This window comes from Hibiscus syriacus, unplaced genomic scaffold, assembly GCF_006381635.1.
Source record: "Hibiscus syriacus cultivar Baekdansim isolate YM2019G1 unplaced genomic scaffold, ASM638163v2 tig00113337_pilon, whole genome shotgun sequence".
NCBI lineage: Eukaryota > Viridiplantae > Streptophyta > Magnoliopsida > Malvales > Malvaceae > Hibiscus > Hibiscus syriacus.
The window spans coordinates 974,857-997,861 of NW_024063456.1; the positions used below are offsets into that span (position 1 = coordinate 974,857).

At 36.6% G+C, this 23,005-nt stretch overlaps 3 protein-coding genes and 1 pseudogene across 4 annotated transcripts; all 4 read right to left on the reverse strand.

Moving 5' to 3' along the window:
- Nucleotides 1-1,730: 1,730 nt before the first annotated feature.
- LOC120186232 (autophagy-related protein 8f-like) lies at nt 1,731-4,019 on the reverse strand. 2 transcript variants are annotated; one of them, XM_039190223.1, is made up of 6 exons: nt 3,848-3,870; nt 3,540-3,589; nt 3,396-3,451; nt 2,344-2,396; nt 2,010-2,128; nt 1,731-1,926 (listed from the first exon to the last, which is right to left on the reverse strand). In XM_039190223.1, the coding sequence occupies exons 2-6, from the start codon at nt 3,574-3,576 to the stop codon at nt 1,832-1,834; spliced, it is 360 nt and encodes a 119-aa protein (XP_039046154.1). In that variant the 5' UTR covers nt 3,577-3,589; nt 3,848-3,870; the 3' UTR covers nt 1,731-1,831. The 2 variants fall into 2 exon arrangements, with proteins under 2 accessions (XP_039046154.1, XP_039046153.1); XM_039190222.1 differs by lacking the exon at nt 3,848-3,870 and adding an exon at nt 4,002-4,019 and having other exon boundaries at nt 1,732-1,926; nt 3,540-3,580.
- Nucleotides 4,020-4,821: 802 nt separating this feature from the next.
- Nucleotides 4,822-8,316, reverse strand: LOC120186231 (annotated as a pseudogene).
- Nucleotides 8,317-8,499: 183 nt separating this feature from the next.
- Nucleotides 8,500-12,915, reverse strand: LOC120186230. The gene is made up of 2 exons (XM_039190221.1): nt 12,378-12,915; nt 8,500-10,175 (listed from the first exon to the last, which is right to left on the reverse strand). Exons 1-2 carry the CDS (start codon nt 12,765-12,767, stop codon nt 8,748-8,750), a joined length of 1,818 nt encoding a protein of 605 aa, XP_039046152.1. The 5' UTR covers nt 12,768-12,915; the 3' UTR covers nt 8,500-8,747.
- A 2,128-nt stretch (nt 12,916-15,043) lies between these two features.
- LOC120186229 (protein transport protein SEC16B homolog) lies at nt 15,044-22,749 on the reverse strand. Its single transcript, XM_039190220.1, has 14 exons — nt 22,649-22,749; nt 20,522-22,515; nt 20,089-20,406; nt 19,824-19,952; nt 19,581-19,703; nt 19,260-19,427; nt 19,014-19,136; nt 18,739-18,873; nt 18,319-18,446; nt 18,125-18,233; nt 17,698-18,054; nt 16,452-16,595; nt 16,057-16,349; nt 15,044-15,856 (listed from the first exon to the last, which is right to left on the reverse strand). Exons 2-14 carry the CDS (start codon nt 22,376-22,378, stop codon nt 15,403-15,405), a joined length of 4,338 nt encoding a protein of 1,445 aa, XP_039046151.1. The 5' UTR covers nt 22,379-22,515; nt 22,649-22,749; the 3' UTR covers nt 15,044-15,402.
- Between the last annotated feature and the right edge of the window lie 256 nt (nt 22,750-23,005).

The window sequence follows — 23,005 nt, forward strand, 5'->3', positions numbered from 1 at the left end:
AAGGAGGGTGTGTCTTTGGAGGTGAGTAATCCAGGTTAAAAGCAGGATGTTCTCCGGCACGTTTCTCATGCGGCACCCGCCATGAAACTGAAACTTTTGACTTGTGATCCACATCACCATCGTCACCTTTTGCATGAGATTTCGCCTCTGGTACTGCAACTGCGATCCTTCTGAAGCCGGTTTTCGTATCACCCTGCAAAATTAAACAAAAATATATATGTAGCAAGTGATGTATTAAATGTAGATGCTAGTGAGGAATGAGTCTTGATTCCTTGAACCAACCTTGACGGAGAGGTGAAACTTCTTATCAAGCGTGTTCTCAGTGTAAACTTTACGGAGGCGACGAGCAGTAGATGCATGCAGAGTAAGAAATAGAAGAAAAAGAAGAAAACAAGGAGTGATTGACATGATAGGGTAAATTAGAAGGAATGATGAAACTTGTTTGCAGTGTAACAAGTAGAGTGAATGTAGTAAGAGAATCAAATGAAGGTTGAAGAGGATCTGTTTCAGAATATGCAGATGTATTGATGAGAAGAGGTAAGATGCGGAGATGAGATAGGCTCATCTCCTTTTTCACCAAATTCCCATCAATTGACTCCTCAACAGGGAAATTTATATACATGAGCAGCTGAGAAAAGTAACGTAGAATCCAAAATTGGGAATTTTTTTTAAATTAACGACTTTAAAAAAGAACATATATTTTTGCAAACATCAATATCAGTAGGAGTGTAAATGAATAGAGTGTTTGACGAATTGTTCGTATAATGTTCTGTTGTGTTCGTTTATTAAGTTAAATAAACGAGTATAACCAAAATTTTATGTTCATTTAACAAACAAATGAACATAAACAAAGGTGTGTGCGATCTATTTATATTCACGAACAAACTCGTTTATAGACTTATTTATAAGCTCATTTTCTCATATATGTTTCTCCTTTTATTTCTTTACATTTTAAATATTAATAAAGATAGAGACTATATTAAAAATTGACTTAATTTCATTATTTTTTTTGGCTTGCAAGTAAAAAAAACAAACATAATGCCAACCATCAAACATTAAACAAATTTTACATGAACATATTCACGAATGCTAAAAGCACATGTCTGTGAACAAAAATAAATAAACGAATGCGAATTTTAAAAGATAAACAAACAAATACAAATATAAATTTGTTCCAAGTACGAATATAATTTTGTTCGTTCAAGTTAGATTCATTTACACCCCAAAATACAAGTCATAACATGTAATTCATTCCATTCCCAGAAATCATGGATGGTCCAGCTCCAGCACAGTCAACGGCAGGTGTCAATGATCCCACTGGTCTGAAACTCCAGGCGACGCCTTTTTAAGCTTTGTTAAAGTTCGATGAATTGGTGTTGAAATTACAAAAGCAAACATTCATGTCTCGAGATTTGAACTTCTTGCTGTCCAAGTAGTTACTCCATGACTAATAAATTTAAAAAGGCTTAGTGTCTTGTCTTGATAACGAGAAGCAGCCTCGAAAGCCTCATCCTCCGTTGCCTCCCCGGCTATTTTAGGTGAATAGAAGCAATACATGTGCACTTTTGCAAAATATTTGTCAATTCTCTTAAGAACCTTACCAACAGATCATGTTGCAGATTGACTAATAAAGTTAAAAATAAACAATATATATATATATATAACACTTGTTCAATTCATTTCAAATTTCCCATTGGTCTATAACATTTTAGTCCGCTGAGAATATCTATATGTACAGAAACTATACGCTGAAAGGGTGAAATATTAGACGTAAAGCCACTTATTTAATTGAAGCACAACATTAACATGTAAATAAGGCCACTGCATCAACTCAGCTGCTCCCAAATGTATTTTCCCCACTGTATGTAACATACAGAAATCCATCTTCATCTTTCTTTTCATCATAGATGGTTGACATTATTGCTCCTGCAATTGGTCGATCGATCGGAATTGAAAAGCCATTCGGAATTATTCAAAGAGAGAAGAAAGTTTCCAAGTGGAATGAGTACCTGTTGGAGGGAGGACATTGTCCACAAAAATGAAGATAGCCTTTTCAGCACTTAGTCTAATTCTTTTCCGAATCACATACACAAATTGACCCACCGTAAGGTCAGCCGGAACTAAGTATCTGGAAATCATTTAATAAAGTCGATTCAAGTACCCTTAAAGGTTCCAAAATGTGGATGCCAAAATTGTATCTGAAGAGTTTAATATGCAACAGCCATACACTTGGTTGGTACCGGCTAGTAATGGTGTAATAACGAATTTTTTTCTCTTTTTCCCCAAAAGAACAAAAATAAATCAGAACATATTCAGTAAACTTGGCATGAAACTGTTGCTTACTTCTTCTTGTCAATGGTAGGTATGTCGCTTCTCTCTGCCTTCTCCACAATCACCTGAAAGGCACACAAGCAAATATCAATGGAAGCAAGATTAGGATAACCACAAAGTTACAAATTTCTCTTTTGCATACTGCATGGATGACATGCCGAACACCCGTAAACTAATTCAAGAAGACTCCATTTAACCTTTCAAGGTTTTAATACAAAGCCTTTTGTATAATTAGTTCCGGAATAAAGGCACACGCAACTCCACTCTTTCATGTGCTCGAGTTTCAAGCTTTCCTTGTTCTTCCTTTCTCTCTCCCCTTCCTAGCAGTGAGGGGCAGACCAACTGAGGCTGAGATCCTAAGACTTATAAAGCGATCGAATCATACCCCAACAATCTTTGTTAAGATCTAGAATAGGAAATGCATAGAGCACATATATTCATCTCTTTCCTCACAATCATCTGTTCTACCTTGCCATGCCTAAATGGGTGCAAAACTTTTATTTTCTCCAGCTTAGCACTGGTTTTGCCAAAAGCAAAGTTTACATGTCATCCGCTCTATACATGCAACAATGTCCAGACAGTAATGGAAGTCCTACCAAAGCAAATGTTCAACAATGGCTTATAATCCTCAAGTCATACCTCATGAACATTGAACGAAATACATAACCGACATTAACACAATTGATATTGTTAGGCAGCAAGCACGGAATCAGTAAGTCTTCCACAATGATCATGCATTAAAAACTCTAAGTTCACCGATCAAGGGCAAGGGCAAGGCCTGATTTACAGTCCAAAATCTAAAGTTGAGCGATGAACATTACCAAGTCTGAGCATATTTGTCTGCAGCTTACCCAAAGGCATAATTTGTTCTTAATACAATGGAACCAAAACTCCTAGCAACACAAAATTCTTATCCAAGCTTAAAAAATAAAATAGAAAGGCATACAAAACTATATGCACCAAGGGTGGACAAACTCTGGAACAATCAAAACCATTTATTCAATATCAGCAAAACATTGAAAAGGAAAAAAGGGTGAAAGACAAAGGTACAGATATATACTTACAGGAATTCTATCAGGGTACTTTTCCCTGATTCTTGTAGCCTCGGCACGCCTTTTCTCTGCGATTCAAGTACACTAATAGTGAAATCAAGAAAATCGATCAGAAATGCTAGTACTAATACCAATACACGATCATCAGTAACATACCAAAGTCGTGCTCAATTTTGAAGCTGCTTTTGGCCATTCTGCTGATAGCCCTGCACAATAGGCAACACCCTAAAGTCAACTAATACCTAACTTTTACATATTAGCTAAGACAAAAAGACACAGATTTTTTTTTTGAACAATTTCTACCTAGGGGAGGGGACGGTGAAAAAAAATGGGGACAGACTTTATAGAAAACGAACCCAAAGTAACAATAAAAATGATGATATTTTTTAATTTGATGGAAATCAGACGACCGATCATCGCAAATTAAACAAAAAAGAAAACAAATTTCATCATATGAAACGTACCCGGTTTTGGTGAATTAAAATTTAAAGCAATAATATTTTGTTTATGTTTGTGTTTCCTCTGGTGAGCAGATGACAAAAAACAAAAGGGATAAATGAAGAGATCGAAGAAAAAAAGGTTAGAGATTGAATTAAAGAGAAAGATGGAGAAATGAACTAACCGACAGAGAAGCTGAGCTGTTGTGTTCAAAGAAAACAAAAGACGGTAATACGAGTAAGTTGACGGTTGTTTGGCTCCAACGGCGCGCTTCTCCTGCTTTTCGGTTAAGTTGCTAACCAATAAATGCCACTTCATCCTCATTCGCTGGTATCTTTAACAAGATGGGTTCATCACCACTAGGAATTTCAATGAGATAGATCGATATTAAATTATTCGAATTTGATTCTGTTAAAATTTAATTAATATTCAAATTAAATATAATAAATTTAATTGAAGTTTATAATTATTCAAATTCTTAACGCTTAATATTTGATTTAAAAAACTCACGAGAAATTTAAAAAAATAATATATTTAATTTTTTTTTCATTTTCTTAAATTAAATTATAATAGTATTAACATTTATATGTTGTTATTTTTTAAAATGTAATATAATGTGTTTAGGTTCGAATTTCAATTGAGCTTCAACTTTTAATTTTAAATTTGAATCAAATTTGATAATTTTGAACTCACTAGCATTCAAATCGAGACGAGCTCGACTTGTTTACAACCCTGTTCACCACCGTTGACTTGGAGAGTTTGTCGCAGTTACCCATTTGGCTTTGGAGATCGGATTTTCTTCTCTCTCTTTTTTTCAAGGAGAATTGTGTTTGCTGGCTTTTGTGTTTAAACGGGGGCAATGTAAAATGTGAGGTGATAATTATGTATTTAGGAAGAAAAAGGAGTAAGGAAAGGGAAAGCGTGTTTGGCATCAATTTGCATGATAATTGAAAGCAAAATCTCCATAAATCAACAACATTCAGTCACAGCCACTGTAAATACCATGAATCTTGAGATGAAGCAAAGTCTAAATGCCCTGTGTAAGTACTATTACATGCAACTTAGGGAGAATAACTTGTATATGGAATGTACTCCTCGACTTGACTATAACAGAATTGCCACTGCACCCTCAGTTTCTTTCAGTCAGATTCTTAACAGCATTTTCATGAATCCATCAAATGTGCTTCTGCACTCGATTTTCGATATATATATATGTAAGTATAAACATGGAAGAAATTCAATCTTGTATCCCCTCTGATGCTATTGATCAAAATTTGCGCGGCGCTAAGATTTTGACAAAAGAGTAAGCGAGCACCTGTGAATATGTAACTATCCACTCTGTCGAGTATTCCGCCTGCTCGACAGTGCGAACACAATGTTAATATAGAGATGACAAAATGGAAGGAGATATGATCCATGAATAATTATTCCAGCCAAATAATGAGCAGCTTCTTTTTCAGTTGTTTAAAGTAAGCAAGGTTCGTGTTCACCCTCAAAGTATCGAAAATTAACTGAATAAATAATCATGAGCAACTATAATTACCATGACCGGGGATTAGTTAACACCAGCATCGCTCTTGATCATTGATTCAGTAAGATCACCAAAAACAGATCCAAAGAAGTTGAGAATCCCAAAGGCTATTGCACTACAATGAAAAGAATATATAAAGTCTTAGGGTTAATGTAGTGAGTTCATAATGCCACGTCTTTTTTAGATAACAATGCAATCCAGTAATCCCCAGTATTAGACTCCTGGAGTGGATAACAAGTGATGCTTGCAGTGATCCTAGCCACAGATTTGGTTTCGAAAGAATCAACAATTGATCATCACTATTACTCACATTCCATGCACGTGTGTGACTAGACATATAAAAAGCTTTGGAATTCGAATTATGACATGCACACCGACTATCAAATGTCTGCATGCATGCATGAAGGTGCAGGAACACCAAAGGATGTAACCTTCAGATTACATATTAACGAAAATAAACCAACTTGTAACCCAATGGGGGATGAATAATTAGTGGAACTTGTACCGTCTTCAAACCTAATAGATTCATCAACAGTAAATAATCCAACTCTCGATTTTGAGACAAGTGTCTTGTGCGGAAACTTATACCATTGCTCTTAAGTTACTATGAATACCTTTGTGTGTGAAAGAGAGATCTATTTTTGGATCAAAATATACTTTAGTACATTACTAATTGTGAGATAGATTGAAAACCTTAGCAAAGAAGCTGGCCAGCTTAAAATCTTTGACAGTACTACAGAAGTTGCTATACAACCACCCAAGCAAACAATAGCTCCTTCCCAGGTCTTCTTTGGACTTATATTGGTAAGCGGTGTCCTGCCAATGGCCTGCATCACAACAGAGGACAAACACAATCACATTCATTGGATGATATGTCCACTTAAAATATAATGAAAAAAAAAATCATTCTCATGCCATAAATAGCTGTAACTAATGTAGAATTCAGTCATTCAGGACATCTTAAAGTATTTATTTAAATAAGTGAAACAAGATCATCTTGATCAAGACTATACATACCTTTCCACCCAAAAAGGCATATGTATCTGCTGCTATTATGCTGCTGATTGAAATCAAGGTTGCCACAAGGCCTACTGTCCAATTATCTTGGCCACCAAGAAGATAAGGCCATCCAGCTCATATTCCTGCCGAAAGGAATCTCGTAAAACAGTTTTGGTGAATGGTCATAGAATCATAACCTGTTCCCCTTTCTACAAGGGCACCATCACACTGCAAATGAAACAAATGTGAAAATAAAGATGAATGAAGTTTCACACCGATAGAAATAAAAGGCACGACGATTTGAAAAGTACATTACATAAGGGAAATAAAAGCAGTTCCGAGATGCATCATCAGAAACTCCCAAATCCTTAACCAAACCACCCAAGTTTTAGCAAAAGCCGTATATAAGTTATTACTGCTTTGGGGGGAAAAGGCCATTTTCAGCTCTACACTTACACCTTAACAAATATTAATGTTCACTGTTCATAAATAAATTTGTCCAACATTTAGATTTACAAACAGATAAGTGTTAGAAACCATATTCATACCAGTATTCAAGACAGGAGCTGCTAAACCACATCTGAGCTTAACCCAGAAACAAGGGAGGTAGCCGCAATAAAATAACCCAAACATGGTACTGCTAAGCTGAGCAAAACGAGGGTTTCCTCTTTGCACGAGCAATGCCATAGCCACAACAAATGCAGCAAATGTCACTGAAATATCAATATTCCCAAAGTACCTGATAATACAGCACTCTAAACAAATTACAACATGAAATATTTTCAAAGAATATTTCACTAGCAAAGTAGGAGTTCCAAGTTTTTAAGGGCAAAGCCTAGCATTCTAAATAAAGATAAAGAAACCAAAACATTAGTAGAAACCATTGTAAGACAATGAAGAAACATAATTCACAATCTTACAATGTGAGAATGGGCATGAAAGAACATATAACAGAGCAAACTCTTGAGACATATAGTGGTGGAGGTGTCAATCCGGCAGTAATTCCGCGGCTCCTAACCAGTTCGAAATACTATCGTGCACCAAGCAAAACTGCGGCAGACAAAGCCACAGTGAAAACCCATCCTCCAGCTAGTACAGCACCTCCAACAGAGATCCCAATACCAAGTCCAAAAACAATCCTTTTTCTCAGTTGACTTGATTTATGTTGTAGCTCGGAAAGAGAATCCTTTGCTACTGGTAACTCATGGCCTTTTTCAATTTCCTACCACAGAACTGTCTCGAGTAACTAACTTTGAGCAAAGGTTTCCTTTAATTGGATTGAGAAATTTCGGTAATATCAATATAACTATGATTATTTCTAAATTCTACCAATTCCTTCCAAATGGTGTAAATTTTTTCTCTTTTTAATTCCAGAATTATATAAATCTTTCATAGTCCATTTCCTTTCTCGCTTTTTCTTAAGGAATTTAACTCTTCATGATAGCAGATTCTTTTATACGGACATACCAACTGCAATAATCAGATTCATCAAACGTTCAAAAATACAGTACTAAGTTTAAATAAATAGGAGCACAACCATAATTAAAGGTACCTCGTTGGCATTGATTTCGTCGATACTTTCGGGTTCAGAACGAGCCACGGCCGTAATTAACCGCCGGTTGACGTAAATATTGGTAGAAGGAACCCGGAAGAGCGGTTCTGATCCATGAAAGACTAAGCTAAGCTTGAGTTTAGGGGTTATGCGAGAGCGAGAAAGGGTTCCATTGGATAAGAGACGGCATGGGCAACCGCACAGAGGATTGACTGAGAGCGGAATCAGATTGTACCTACTGATCTCAACGAGAGAGGCCATAAAAGATTAGTAGCAAAGAGAAAAAGATATTTTTTTATAAATAATTATGAACGGAGAAGATGGAATTCATGTTTTGGTTTTGAGAATGAAATTGGTAGGATTGAGAGACAGGTGTTTGAACAAGATTTTTTTAGGGTTTTTTCCCCGGGAGGATAGTCTTGTTTCTATTGATGTGTTCCTTGCGGAAATTGCAAAGATTGTGTTATTTCTTTCTTTTTCCCCCTACAAAATGTAAAAATCAATTTGTCCTGCCTGATTTAATACAACTTCCTTTCTTTTTTTTTCAAAAAAAGAAAAATCTTAATCTTAAATCTTCTTTGTTTGAAATTATAATTTTATTTAAAGTCAATACTTTGAAAAGGTTCCCATTGCTCAAAAGGAAGTCATCCAGCAACTATCAATTACATATCATTTGGTTGATTCCTTGGATCTATGCCTATGGTGGACACGGGAGAAAGAAAGCATGCATCATATATATATTCCTAATAGCACTCACGTCTTATACCTCTAGACAACGAAATTTATTTTCTAAATTCAAGATGACATCTACCAATTCTAGAGGGCCAGTAGTCTTCTGCTCGACTTAGTCGGCTTCATCTTGCTCCTCAACATCCTCCTCTGCTTCCTCTTCTGGGTCGTCGGCTTCGTCTTCTGTATCCTCCAAATCATTGTTGGACTCTGACCCATCAACTGGATCCAAGGACACTGCTTTACCCATGGGGGGAATCACTGCTTTACTTTCTTTATCTAAAGCTCCATTCTCCTCCTTAACATCAGTTCCTACAGTTGTTGGCGCTTCAGACTTAGCAGTGAAAGATTGTTGCCGACTCACTTCATTCTTTTCAGACTGTGATGCTTGACTATTTGCTTTGTTATCTCCCGCAGCTGGTGAGGCTTCAGACTTGGCTGCATTATGTTGTCGCCAAGTTTCAGCTTCTGCCATTGTAGCCAATCCATTCCTCACTTCTGATGTGGCTAATGAACCTTGAGGAATCTCATGGCTGTACTGGTTTCCAGAACTCAATAATTGTGTTTGTGCTGACTCCAATGCTGCTAGTGGTAGAGATACCAGAGGGGCTGCCATCCCCGGGACTTGAGCTTGGGCTTGGATAAGGACACAAGTCAATAGCTGAGCTAAAGCAACTTGTGGGTCAGTAACACCTTGTTGAATTGGAGGGATCAAAGGAGGCGGTGGATCATTAATATTAGGTGGATAAAGTGCTTGAAGACCTGCTTCTCCATATAAAGCTCGATGCCCGTGAAACCTCTTCATATTTGCAATATGCTTTTTGCCGGCCAGATGACTGTTAAAAACCACCTGGGATTCACACTTGACATTGCACAATTCACACATAAAAGGAATAACAATCTTTGGTTTTGGAGGCTCAAATGATCTAGATCCTTCATTTCTTTTCATATATTTACCCCCTCGTCCCCCTCTCATCTTACGCTTCAAAACACGACTACGAGCTTCAGAGGGATTCATTAAATTCGTCTTAGTTTCTGCAGGACCAGTTGTTGATGCTTCAGGTTTATTTGCAATGTCCTGCTGCTGCTCAATTTCTATCTTATTGTCATTAGTGGAAGCCAAGGACGGAACTGTATACAGTTGCTGTTGTTTTACCTCGGATCCCATATTAGGCACTTGCATACTTTGCTGTCCAGATATGACTTTGTTCCGCTTCTGCAACTCTTCTCGTGCCTGCAAGTTTTTCTTATGACGCTTTCCATTCTTGTGCTGCTCCAGGATTTCTGGTCTATTGCAATCAACCCTACAAAGTTCACACCAAGCCATACGTGGAGGTGGCCGGAGTGGAGCAGGTGGCACTTGAGATGTTAATGTTGCATGACCAGGAACTGATGCTGAAGGTAGCATTGCAGCAGCTGCTCCATTTGGAGCCACAAGATTTGGAGAATGCTGAATGTCATTATGGCCATGACCAGCATGACCCAATCTGTCCCCTCTAGAAGGCCTTTTACCCCTTCTTCCACCCCTATATGCAGATTGCATCTGTAGAATAGATCCAAAGATAACAAAATAATTATCAGATTCTAACAAGATAAAATAAATCAGCATAACCAGGCCAAAAATATTCTCAACTGAAAATGTAAATCAAAGCCAATAAAAAAACAGAAATATAGAGTTTAGACATACATGTGCCAACATACAGATAAATTGACCTTATAAGTAATCATGTAGTTAACAAGCTTACAACTCACGTGCAATAAATCGGGATATAGGTTTCGCACAATAATGAGAACAATTTGCACCGACAAGAAATAGCCAAATTTTGTAGGCGTTAGTCATATTAAGTTTATAGAATATGAGTACTTCAATAAGCTGAAAACTAAAGCTGCTGTAAGAACATTTGAACAAAAAAATTGAATTAGAATTATAACAACACACTCAAAAATGTTTACCAAGAGAGAAGTCCGGGAAATCTTGCATAAAATAACAATTGCTTTCATGTACTCAAAAAGCATATGCTTCAAGGTCCTAACAAGAAAAAGAAAGACTATGCTGTTCAATGCCATAACATAGTTGGAAAATTCCCACAAGTACTTTTGGCACACTGGCTATTAAATAATTGAAGTACTATTATCTCATTATGACTTAGAACTGATGCGATCTAAACGGAATGGAGATAAAGTCAGATAAATAAGAAAATTATAGTACTTGTGGTTCAGTGATTATGAGATAAAAATCCATTATAATCTCTATGCCAAAAGATCTCAAAGACACAATGCATTCCATCTAAAGTGTGGTAAGCACCAACACAGAAGGTGACATAGCAATGCATAAAATCCAAAATTTCAAACACTGGCCTAAGTGTAAAACTAAAGAAATTGAAACAGTGGATCCATAAACAATTGCCGCAGGATATGGTGGATACTATATGTTAAGCAGAGGGAAATTAAAACAAGATAAATACTGCATCCTTAACTGTGCGGGTGCCAAAAGACAGTTTAAAATTGCCACACAATTAAGCAGCATAAGAAGCTTAGAGATAGCTCATTAGTCGTTATGATTATAATTATGAAACTACAAACTAAGCCGAATGATAGCAATCAAACCCAAAAATGGAGGTTACAAAATACGAAAGTTTTTCCCTCACATGAGACATTGGGAAAGAAAGACATCACTTTTCAACTGAGCACATCAGTAAAATGGTGCTCTCTGGCCACATCATCCCCAAAGCAACCGGAAAAATGCTATCACTGATTCACTATTAACCCATAACATATGGACCCAAAGCTACAGCCACAAGATATTGCAAACTTTTATGCTAGATATCCTTGTCTTTATCAGGTTGCTCTGGCAATTTGTAACCAGATAAATTTTTTTCGTCTTCTAATATCTTTCAAGTAAGGGGGATGAGTGCCAAGAATTCAGTACCTATAAGCTCTGCTGACCAATGGACATTTGCATACTAGCCTGATGGAGAACAATACACTTACTTCATAATTAAATAACAGCATTACTATGGAAGCCAAGAGTTATATAACCTTCAACCTAGCACAAGGACAGTGATTAATAAAAGACATCTTCAATCAGCATCTACAATTTGAGGCGAGCCAAGATAACCGACACACTGGCATCCTTGAGCTCCTCAGAAAAAAAACAATACAAAGTGGCATCCTTCAACCAAGCACCTCTAAAAAGAAGTATTTGCTGTACAATTCTGTTAAATTGATATAAAATACCAAGGCTTTTAAACAAGAAGCAATCTAGGCCCAGTTAATGTAGCATTGGTACAGACCAGAGAGAGAAACACGAATTCAATACAGCAAAGATGTTCGAAAGATCACATATAGTTGCTTGAGCTAAGCTCATTTAACTTTGAAATAGGGGGTGTGCTAATCTGAGCCAAGTCCAAGCAACTGATTCTGAATTCCAAATCCTAACACCATGTCAACACATTGCGTCAATCAACAAAAAATAGTAACACATCTACGAACAAGTTTCAGAATGAAAACATGTTTCAAAACGTGGTTCACAATATTTCTGTGAAAATCAAATTCCCATTAACAAAACTTGTTCTTCTATGAATATCAAATTCAAAAATTTCCAATGTTCCATCTAAAACAATTTAAACATTTTGGTAATTACCAATTCTTTCAGAAAAAATGAATTCAGATAACAATGTTCACGATTGATCTTTCAGGCTTATAAAAGAAAACGTATGTAGACGTACTCATAAATAACCCTAACCTGACGAGGCCGATTATCCCTCCGAGCCAAACCCACATTCCCCACATAATTCGCTGCCAAAACGGAGGAATCGGAGCCCGAAACAGGAACTCCCTGCTGATGTTGAGGGTTGACAAGAGGCTGAGATGGGTGGTAATAAACGGGGGGCTGAGTGGGGTGGACCAAGGGGACGCCGGGAGGGTGAATGGGAGCGACTTCTTGATAAAAGGGGGAGTATTGTTGTTGGGAATAAGAATCTCGAGGTGGGTAATAAGGGTATTGCTGTTGTTGATTGGCGTGGGCGTAGTGCTGATGATGGTATTGAGAATGATCGTATTCGTGTGCCTGATTCTGGTACTGCTGCTGGGCCTGGTTCTGGTATTGCTGCTGCTGCTCGGCCGTGTAATCCATTTCTTTAGAAATAGAAAAAGAAATCTCCGCTCAGCAGGAAGGAGAATGTTCTCCGGAGAATTTGCGAATCATAGCCCTATGGAGATGAACTGTGAGAAACTCTTTTTCTTTTTGTTTGAGAATTTTGCATCTGCGTATGCCAGGATTAGGGAGGGGCACAACACAAGATTTAAACCCATGAGTTTCGATTGGATTCAATTTTATTCGGGTTTCATTAAGATGATTCGACTTCCATCTGGATCGTGTTGAATATTTTAAAGGTTTGATGCGACAAAATAAGTATCCTAATTATACTTCTTTTTCAAATAGATATTGATTTATTGTTGTGTTTATCATTATAAACATTATTTATTTAGGTGTTTAAACTGTCAATGGAAATAATTATTTCGTTAAGTGACACATGTTACAACTTAGTAATTTTAAAATGTTACTTAAAATTAAAAAACTAAAATTATATATAGATATATATTTTAAAAAAGAAAACACAAATTTTGAAATAAATCCAAAACTTTAAAAATTTTCGTTTCAACTCCTAAACCCACGTCAGTCACCGCCTTTTGTCGTCGACGAAACTCTACCCAACATCCCTTTTCTCCGAGGACCAAAACCTCCATAAAATCGTGATCGATCAACGAATAATCAACGTTTTATACCCCGCGAATCGTATGATGAAATTTGTGATCTCACGAGATTATGACGGTCAATCGATAGAAACTACGACAACGTACGAGTATGAGGATGGTAGGGACTATGTCGGTGGCAATGGTCGTGGCCGAAAAGGGTAGTGACGGCAGATTAAGGTTAGGATTTGGGATTTAGGGGTTGTTTTATAATATAAGAAAAATTAGTTTTTTAGTGTGTAAATATCATAATATTTTTAATATTTAAAAAGAAATTCAAAATCACCATATTGTGACACGTGTCACTTAACGGGTAAATTAACGTCGTTGACGGCCCATGCACTTAAATAGATAACGTTTGGCATCTGGATGAGTCAAAAAATAGCTCAGACACCTGTTTGAGAAAAACAATATGGTTTGGGCACTTGTTTTGGTATTAAACTTTTTTTAAAAGATATATTCAGGTTAGATCAAATTTAAGTTTAAAGTGAAAAATACTTAACATAATTTGATATGAAAATGTCATATAATTATATCATATATATATATAGTGATAATTACAATAATATTCTTTTATATATATATATATATATCATATCAATTCATATGTGAATTTTATCTAAAAAAACAGGTTGAATTTCGAGTTGAGCCAAACACCTAAACTTGAATCATGTCGAATTTCAGGTAAAAAAAAGGTACTTTATATGGTTTTTGAGTCAAGTTAACTAAAAATCCAACCCAACCTGACTCGTGTTCATCCTTAATCGGGATTCTTATTTTACAAAATTATGCTATTATAACTTTTTAAGCAAATCACTTTATATATGAACTAAATAATCTTAGTGGTTAAAGGTTTGTTATTATCACTTGAAGTCTCGGATTTGAGCACTACATTTACAATGATATTATTATTAAATAATTGAGTCTTTCAAATAAAGATTATTTTATATTCACTTTAAACTAATAAAAAAAAGTTCCAATTAATATATATTCACATTTCTTTTTAAAAAATCTCTTTAAAATTTAACTTTTCCACTTCTACAATTTTATAATATTATTCTCAAAGAACCTTGTTTAAAAAACACCATACAATTCACCCATTAAAGCCTATTAATAAATCAGGTAATTAGTAACATTGTATTGAGTTCAATTTTCTGATAAAATATGAATTGAATTATGTTATATGATTCTTTTAAAAATAAAATCGAAACCAAATAGTATAAAAACTAAAATTTTCAATTTAGTTGAGAATAATTTTGTTGTTTTTAAATGTTCATCATTTTAAAACTCGATATTTCAAGAAAATAAAACTTCTAAATTGGGTACAAACACTCAAATTTAAATTTTAAAAAAAATAAAATTTTATTTATCTAAATGTCTTATAAAAAAGTCAAAATAAATTTGATTTGAATCATTTGATTTAGAACAAACAAGTTTCTTATAAGAAAATTGAAACTAAACCGGAATATAATGTTAAAAGTCTAAATCAAACTAAAATCGAACTATAAAATGAAAAACCCGAATTAAATTCGTTGCTGAGCCTAGTAATTAAACTATAAAGGCAACAAAAGCATATTCCTATGATCATTTTCCACAATGTTTTAAACAATAATTGTTATTCAAATTAGATAAAAGGAAACGTATAAAATGCTGCTACAGCTAAAAATAATGTAGTAGAGTTCCTTCCAGCACAAGTTTGCAAGTGAAAAGTGGCGGTTCAAATATATTGGCGGAAGAGCCATATTGGTTTTTCGCTTTGGGTGAATGATGAATGACCCTTTTACCTGTACAGCAAGTAACGCAGGCAGCTGAATTCTCCGGTCATTTTGGGACACCAAGTCAGAGGAATGGCCGAAGAAGATTTGTACTCGGACTAATTTTCGGCCTGAATTACACCTCACCAAAAACCAAACTCAAGCCTCTGCCATTCCCAGCTCCCCCACATAAATCTTTCCCCAACACCAAAATGGCGGGTGACAACGAAAGCATAATCACTACTTTTCGATCCACAGGCCTCAAAGCTTGATTTCTTGAAGGTATTCCCTTGAATTAGAGTCAGTGTGAGGTATACCTAGGGCTTCTTGTGGAGGTTTTATTTCGTCCCAGGCAGTAGAGAGATTGGAAGCATTACTCAGGCTTCCACTCCAAGATGCTATACGTCGAGAGTTGCCATCAGATGCTGCTGCTGCTACGCTTTTGTGCATAATAGCATCCATGCTAGGAAACCGTTGCATACCCGTAGTTGGTGGTGGAGGTAAATCTTGCTTATAAGATGCTGCTGGACTTTCATTGCTCATGACTGCTTCCTGAAAGCTCCCCCCAGTATTTTGAACCATCTCTTCGGCGGGAGTGACAGCAGAAGGGACGAAAAACTTGGGACTAGAACCAGCCACTGGCTTTGCAGATGGAGTAGGAGACTGGAAAAAATTTACAGGGCTGCCTCCACCCTTGTTGAACGTGTCAACATACCTGAAATGGTTTTGAAATGGTTCACTATCAGATAAAAGGAGAAAAGACTTGGCTCGAATATTGAATAGAAACTAACAATAAAATTTATAAGAAAACACCGCGACAGCTACAAGCTAAGGAGACTACGCATTTAACAACACTGAGTGAAAGAGAGAGAGCAAGCTTTATAACAACCTAATAAGTTAATTAAATTATAATACCTTGAGCGGACACCCATTCGAGCACGAGCAGAGTACTGGTTTGAAGTGGGTGGAATTGGTGGAATACCTGAGCTCCGTTCAGAAGAGATGGAGCTTTTATTTTCACTACTTGCATGAAAGCTTTCAGTTTTGGGGGTATCTTTTACACTCTGATCATTTACTCCATTCAGGAAAGTTGCACTAGTGGGTGGAGGTGGCAATGCTGTTGCCTCTGCCAGAGGCTCAGCTCCTTCCTCAACCCATCTTTTGAGCTTTTCATCATAATAAAATTTGTTCTCATCACCCAGTTTAGCCTGCAATGCTCACCGTGGAATGAAGCAGAAGCTCAATATTCAATTGACATAAGCTACATGCATCAAGAATAATTTTCAGAAATTCAGTTAACTATAAATTACCTGGCGATCAGGTCGAGATCTTAGGACCAAACCAACAGTCTTTTGAAATAGCTGTGAGCCAAAACGACCAAATCGAGAAGTCCCACTTGACACTGCTGCTTTTTCTTGTTTCCCAGATGAGTTAGCTTCACTGGATGAATTAACCTTATCAAAACAAAGATCACACATAAGATCACAATCCATTTGTTTGCACCCTTTTTCCAAACAAGATAATAAAGCCACAGAAGAAATTGGTTGTTGGGGGGGTGGGGTTGACAAACTCTCCTTCACAGGGCACTCTGAAAGAAAATCATAACTTATCTTCTTACTTTAATATTTGATAACATAAAAATTTAAGGGGTAAAAAGAAAATGGCATTTGCATTTGCCTTGTTCACGATTCTTCTTGTAATTATGTTATATCGTATATGCTATTTCAAACACTGTCAGTTAAAACCATGATGATCGAGCAAAAAAGAAATACGCCACCTCCAAAACTTGATTCTTGATATCTATGTTGCTTCGACTCTTTAGTTTCCTTGGAGTATCGTGTACAACACATATTTGGGCATAGGTATAGGGGGTATAATCCACCAAATACATGAAAAAACTTTGGGAAAAAAAATCAAACATGCCCACATCCAACAGATGCCAGGTATCCAACACAGACATCCAAGTTTGAGTAACATAGCTTGAGATTTATCCCACCAATAAAGTTCAAAACACAACTACTGTAACACGCTGGTAAATTACAAGACTTGCATGATATGAACAGAGAAACCAACAAACATGATCCTTAACTTCAAATCATTGCAACCAAATTCATACCCCATCAATAGAATATCTGCTTTTCCTAATACCTTATCCCAATAAATCTTTCAAGCACAACTATAGCAACGGTCAAACTACACTAATCTCATGTCACATGAGCATAAAGTTAAATCAACAAACAACATTATCTTCCAGTTCAAATACAAGGTAAGATTTTTTTTTATTATGAACTTATCCTAACAATTCTTTCAAAGGCAGGCAACTATCACAACACTCTTAAAATCTTCCTAAGTTCAATTTTGGGGATGTTTCCATTGCTATGAATCACATTCCGAAAACAAAGGCAACCCATCACTGTTCCAAGGATTCACATGGACTAAGGAGAAGTAAATGTCTTTGAGAAAGAATCATGAGCAATTAAGTGTAAAAATGGTTGCAAAAAGATTCCTCTGCATGTTTGTGTAAATTTTTTTATCAAAAGCTATTTAACCAGTCACCTTTCTATCACTTTGACCAAAGTATGGCTCAGAGATGCTTCTACTAGGCATTGCTGGTAGCTCAGTCTGACTAGTCTGTTGACTAATGGGTTCCATTGATGCAGAAGGCATCAGTGATGTCACGGCCATTGTCGATTCCATTGATGAAGATGTTAGTGGTTGCATTAGCATTGTAGATTGACTGTCAGATGTGTTCGAGGCCCGTGGTTGCTGGGTAAACTCATTTTGATGAACATTGTTATGCGATGTAGAAGGAAGAGGCGGAGGTTGGCCTCCGACAACACGAGCAGTATTGTCAAAGAACGTGAGCAATTTACCAACCAGTTTAGTTGGAGCCAAGTTTGTATAGTAACCACCCTGTACAATAAATTCTCTTCTTAATTCAATAAAGAAAGGAAGGCTATGTGATCTAACGACTAAGAGATACCTGCTGATGGATTCTTAATCGTTCCTCAAGAGATGACACTAATTGTTTCCAAGTTTCCACTTCATATGTTCGGCCAGTTCTCAAAGACTTCAAAATGGCTTGACAGTATCTGAATCAACATACCATGAAAAATATAAAGATACTTAATCTACTTTAGTTACATCACCAAGTAACATATGTGTTTCAAGACTTACTTCAAAGAATCAGCCATTTTCCCAACTTCAGCCAGCATGTAAGCATAAATCAGCTTATATGGCTGGAAAGGTAGTAGGAGAAACTGAGAATTTCCAAGCACCTTAGAGTACTCATATAGTTCTGTCCTCTGCACAGATATCAAAAAGGATAGTTATACAGTGCTACAGTGGAAGGTGGAGATAAAAATGAATGGTAAAACATTATGTCCAAGTCCAATATCTTGTCAAAATTCAAATTAAGAAATACTCCAAAAGAACCAATGAAAAGGGAACTAAGCACAAAACATATTTGCATGCCACACAACGAGAAAGCAGCAAAACCGAAAAAGTTATCAGTAAGTAAAAATTATGCAATAAAGTAAAGGTCAACAGCTACATCATTATTTGAATGGTCCTACCAATATCAGAATGCTTAAATACCTGAATTGCCTTGGGACTAGCATATGTTCGTGGACAATTCCAATGATCAGCACCAATGAGACAAAGTCTAGCACCATCTGAATAAGGCTCAAAGTTGGCTTCTGCAACTAAATAGCATATGTGCGCAGCAGCAGCCTGTGCAGTTTTTTCCAAATGCAAAGAAAAATTATTAGGTGAACACAGAGAAAGGAGTTTTTTTAATAAAAAAATAGAAATACAAGTGGGGAGAGGTATGGAAGAGATGGAATGGCTTAAACCAGTAAGAACTGTATTACCTCACTCCTTTCCTTCCACAAGCAATCTCCAAGATGAATAATAACAAGTTCATCATCCTTTGTTCTATTAGCTGTTATGATGGCTAAGTTCTCTTCCCATTCATCCAACATATTAGCTGCAACCTGCAGTATACAATATATATTTGTACAAGCTGAGAAAAAATGGTTCAGACTCCAAGCAAGTTACAGGAAAAATAGAAAAAAGGAGAATGATCTTTTCAGAGCAAGCACTCAAATTATGTACACCTGTCCAAGCTGGTTGGGAGTATTTGCATAACCAGGGAGATCGTTACTGGAGGAAACTGTGGAAAACACATCTGCTGGTTGGCCTGCAACTACTAGGCATAACGTCCTCAATGGTGACCCAGCTTTTAATTGCTTAAGTGCCATTAGCTTCACGGTATCGCCATAAAACTGGCATTCATTATTTCAATTATCAGAAGCAGAAATCAAGTCTCAAATACTTGCAGGTTTATTTACCAATGGAAAATAGATCAACCATTGTATGTCCTGTACATTTACATAAAACAGAAAAAGAAAATTTATGCAAAATGTGATCACAGTAACCTGATCACCAAGCTGAGATGCAATAACAAGAGCTGGCCCCCACAGTTGACCTTCTTGTGCGAATTCTAGTGCTTCCTTCTTTCTCCCAGAGACAAGAAGCCTCTGTACCTCTAGAGCAGTAGCCTTAACAAATAATAGGTCCCAATTATGGAAAATGTCAAATAAGTTTTCCTTTCTGGAAAATGCGTGAAAATAATATAAAATTAAAATTACAAGAAACTGAAAATGGTAGTCCATCCATACCTGAATCTGCGCTTCAGATGGCAAATTCTGCAAACAGTGAACAACAGCACTGTGTGAACCTAATTGCGTTCCCTTCCCTTTCACAGACCCTAAAAGCTTAGCAATGGCTAACTCTGGGTAATCACTCTCCTGAAAGTAAAAAAAAAAGAATAAAAGAGATAAAAAGAAGAAAGAGAAAGAATAAGGTCAGAACATAGTAGTGTGTCCATGAGATAGTTGCACAGTAACAATAAAAAAGGGAATTAACAATTTTGGAGTAGTTCACCTTCAAAGTTTGGTCAGTACCAAAAGGAGACCGAAGTTTTCCATAGTACTGACACGAAATTTTCAGTAAAGAAAAAAGCAACTTCAAAACTTCTCCTCTATAGTCCACACTTGAAGATTCACAGTGTGCAATCCTTTCATCAATCCACTTATACAACTCTTTATTTCCAACATTCCCACCAACTAGAGGACCAGGTAAAGGTTGTTGGCACAATGACTGAAAGTAACCTTGGGCACCAAATCCGAAGCTAGAAGCATTACTGTTGTCTGTGACAACTTCCACTAAATTTAGTACACTTACCACACCTCCTACCGAGCCCTTCACCCAAAAAAAGGGAAAAAAAATTACCTGATGTCTATAGCAGCAGCAAGTAGTTGCAACAGAAAGGAAACTAGAACTACCAGAAATTAAAAAAGAAAAGAATTTGTGCTACCTGGTCCCCATACATTGCACTTGTGTGAAACAAATTGTTATTTCTCATGACCACAAGTTTTCCACCAAATCCAAAAGTCACTAGTGCATGGGGAGGGCGACCAGCAGAAGACCTTCCCTCAATGGGTGAAGAAGAAAACGAAGTGCCTATTTGAAGTGGCTTTTGAGGATGGTTTCCTGATTTCTGAGCATCAATGAAAGCCGGTGTGAATTGCATCTGTTGCTCTGGCTGAACAGTTGCCTGATTATTAAATGTAGTATAACTCTGAGCTGGAATAAAACTGTCAAACCTGGACACCTCACCACCATGTAGAAAAGTCTGAGTTTGCTGGTTATAAGGATCAACTGATCTAGAAGGTTCAAATCCATTTTGTTGATATGCATGATTATCTACATGATCTGCAGGATTGTAAATGTTTCTTAATTGCTTGGTTTCAGAAGAAAAATCTGTTTCGCTCCTCAAAATTGAGTAATCTCGGAAGCTATTTGAAAATTGCTGATGGTAGTTGCCTGCAGATTCACTCTGATTCATGTAAAAGTCTTGACTACCTACAGCTTGGAACTCATAGCTTTCAATATTTTTATTTTGATATTGCCAATCATTATTCATGATTGCTGACTGTTCTACAGTTGGAGTATAAGACTCCAACATCTTCCATTCTAGGGTATTTGTATCATAGTACCAACCAGGGTACTGGGGATCAAACACCATGTGTGCAGGGTACTCTGCAATTCCTTGTGAATTCCAATTCCAGTTTGAGGTATCTGAATTCCCAAAGTCCTCAGAGAAAGTTCCTGCAGCAGTCTGATTTATTTGCTGCAAAGACTGCACGACCATTTTTCCATCTGAAATAAGATAATCACTATTTGAATGTGCCACACCAAAGCTCTCCTGTGAATTCATAACTGTATTCAGATATCCCTCCACTTGATACCATTGCCCGGTACTTGGATCATATTTCCATCCTGGATAAAGATTTTCCCATTGCTGATAATTGCTAAGATCCTGTCCATCTACATTTTGTTCTAATCCCATGCCATAGTATTGAATATCATTATTTTGTGGATGACTAGATGAAGCCAAATCAGAAAATGTATTCCCTGATACACCAACTGTCGCATTAAATTCCTTGACCATATCATCCTTATTCCCCACTTCAGAAAAAGGGTCCTCAGACTTATCCCCAAAATCATTAAAAATTTCTGAGAATGACCTAGATCCACCACCATAATGAACATTAGAATCAGATTCAAATGAGCTCCACTGAACCTCTTTCACACCAGTACCTGAAGCTATATCAGTCTTACTGGTACAACTATCCAACACACCCTCCTCTCCCATCCCTGTCACACTGCACTCCTTCGCATTACTAGGTACCTGTGAATTGCTCTCATTAGTAGCCACAATACCCTCATTAGCATCCAATAACGCCGAAACATCAGCATCTTCTACACCCTTTTGAGCTTCTGTACCAATATCAACATCCTTTTCACCGGACTCAACCCCAGAAGGCCTCGTTTCACTAATAATCAAATTAGCATTACTAGGTACCAGGGAACTGCTCTCATTAGCAGCCACATTACCCCCATTAGCACCCAATAATGCCGAAATATCGGCATCTTCTACACACTTTTCATCTTCTGCACCAATATCAACATCCATTCCACCAGACTCAACCCCAGGACTCGTTTTACTAATAATCAAATTAGAAAAAGCTTTTGCTTCCTCGGAATCAGCAGCTTCTACTACATGTTTAGGGGTGGGTCCAGAAAAATCAAAGTTGTCATCATCATTGACCAAATTATCAAAGAAATCCTCATCCAATTGATCCTCCACTTCAAATGGAGGAGAAGCCATCTATAACCCGGGGGGGGTATGAACTCTTCCTATCAATTCTCCACTTCTATCCTATAAACTAAACAACATTCTTTTCATTGTCTAAATATCAAAGTACGGGTTACCGAAATCTTAAACAACCCAAATCCAATTAAACCCTGAAAATTCAAAAGAATATGATTCAAATCAAAACAGATATTAAAAAAAATGAAAAGTTGAATTGCGAGATGAATGAAAGAGATTAAAGAGGATCAATGCGGGAAATAATTGAAAGGGGATCGACAAAATTACCTGAGAATATATAGAATTGGCGAAAGGAGAGAATTGAGACAAAAAGAGGAAATTGACGCAGTAGCAAACAGATTTGCCGCAACCCTTAAACACTAAAAAGTAAGGAAGATTGCTCTTTCTTGATTTCTTCCCATTTGCCTGCACGTGTTCTGCATTGACTGTTCTTTTTTTTGGGTAACAAATATAATAAAAATAGCAGATGAAGAAAATAATTGTGGGTTAGGTATGAAGTTTGAACACTAGGAATAGTTTTTATTCAAAATATTAATATATATATATATATATATATTAATCATAAATGAACTAATCATAATATTAATAGTTGCTTATTAAAATATTTTAATAAAAAATAAATTT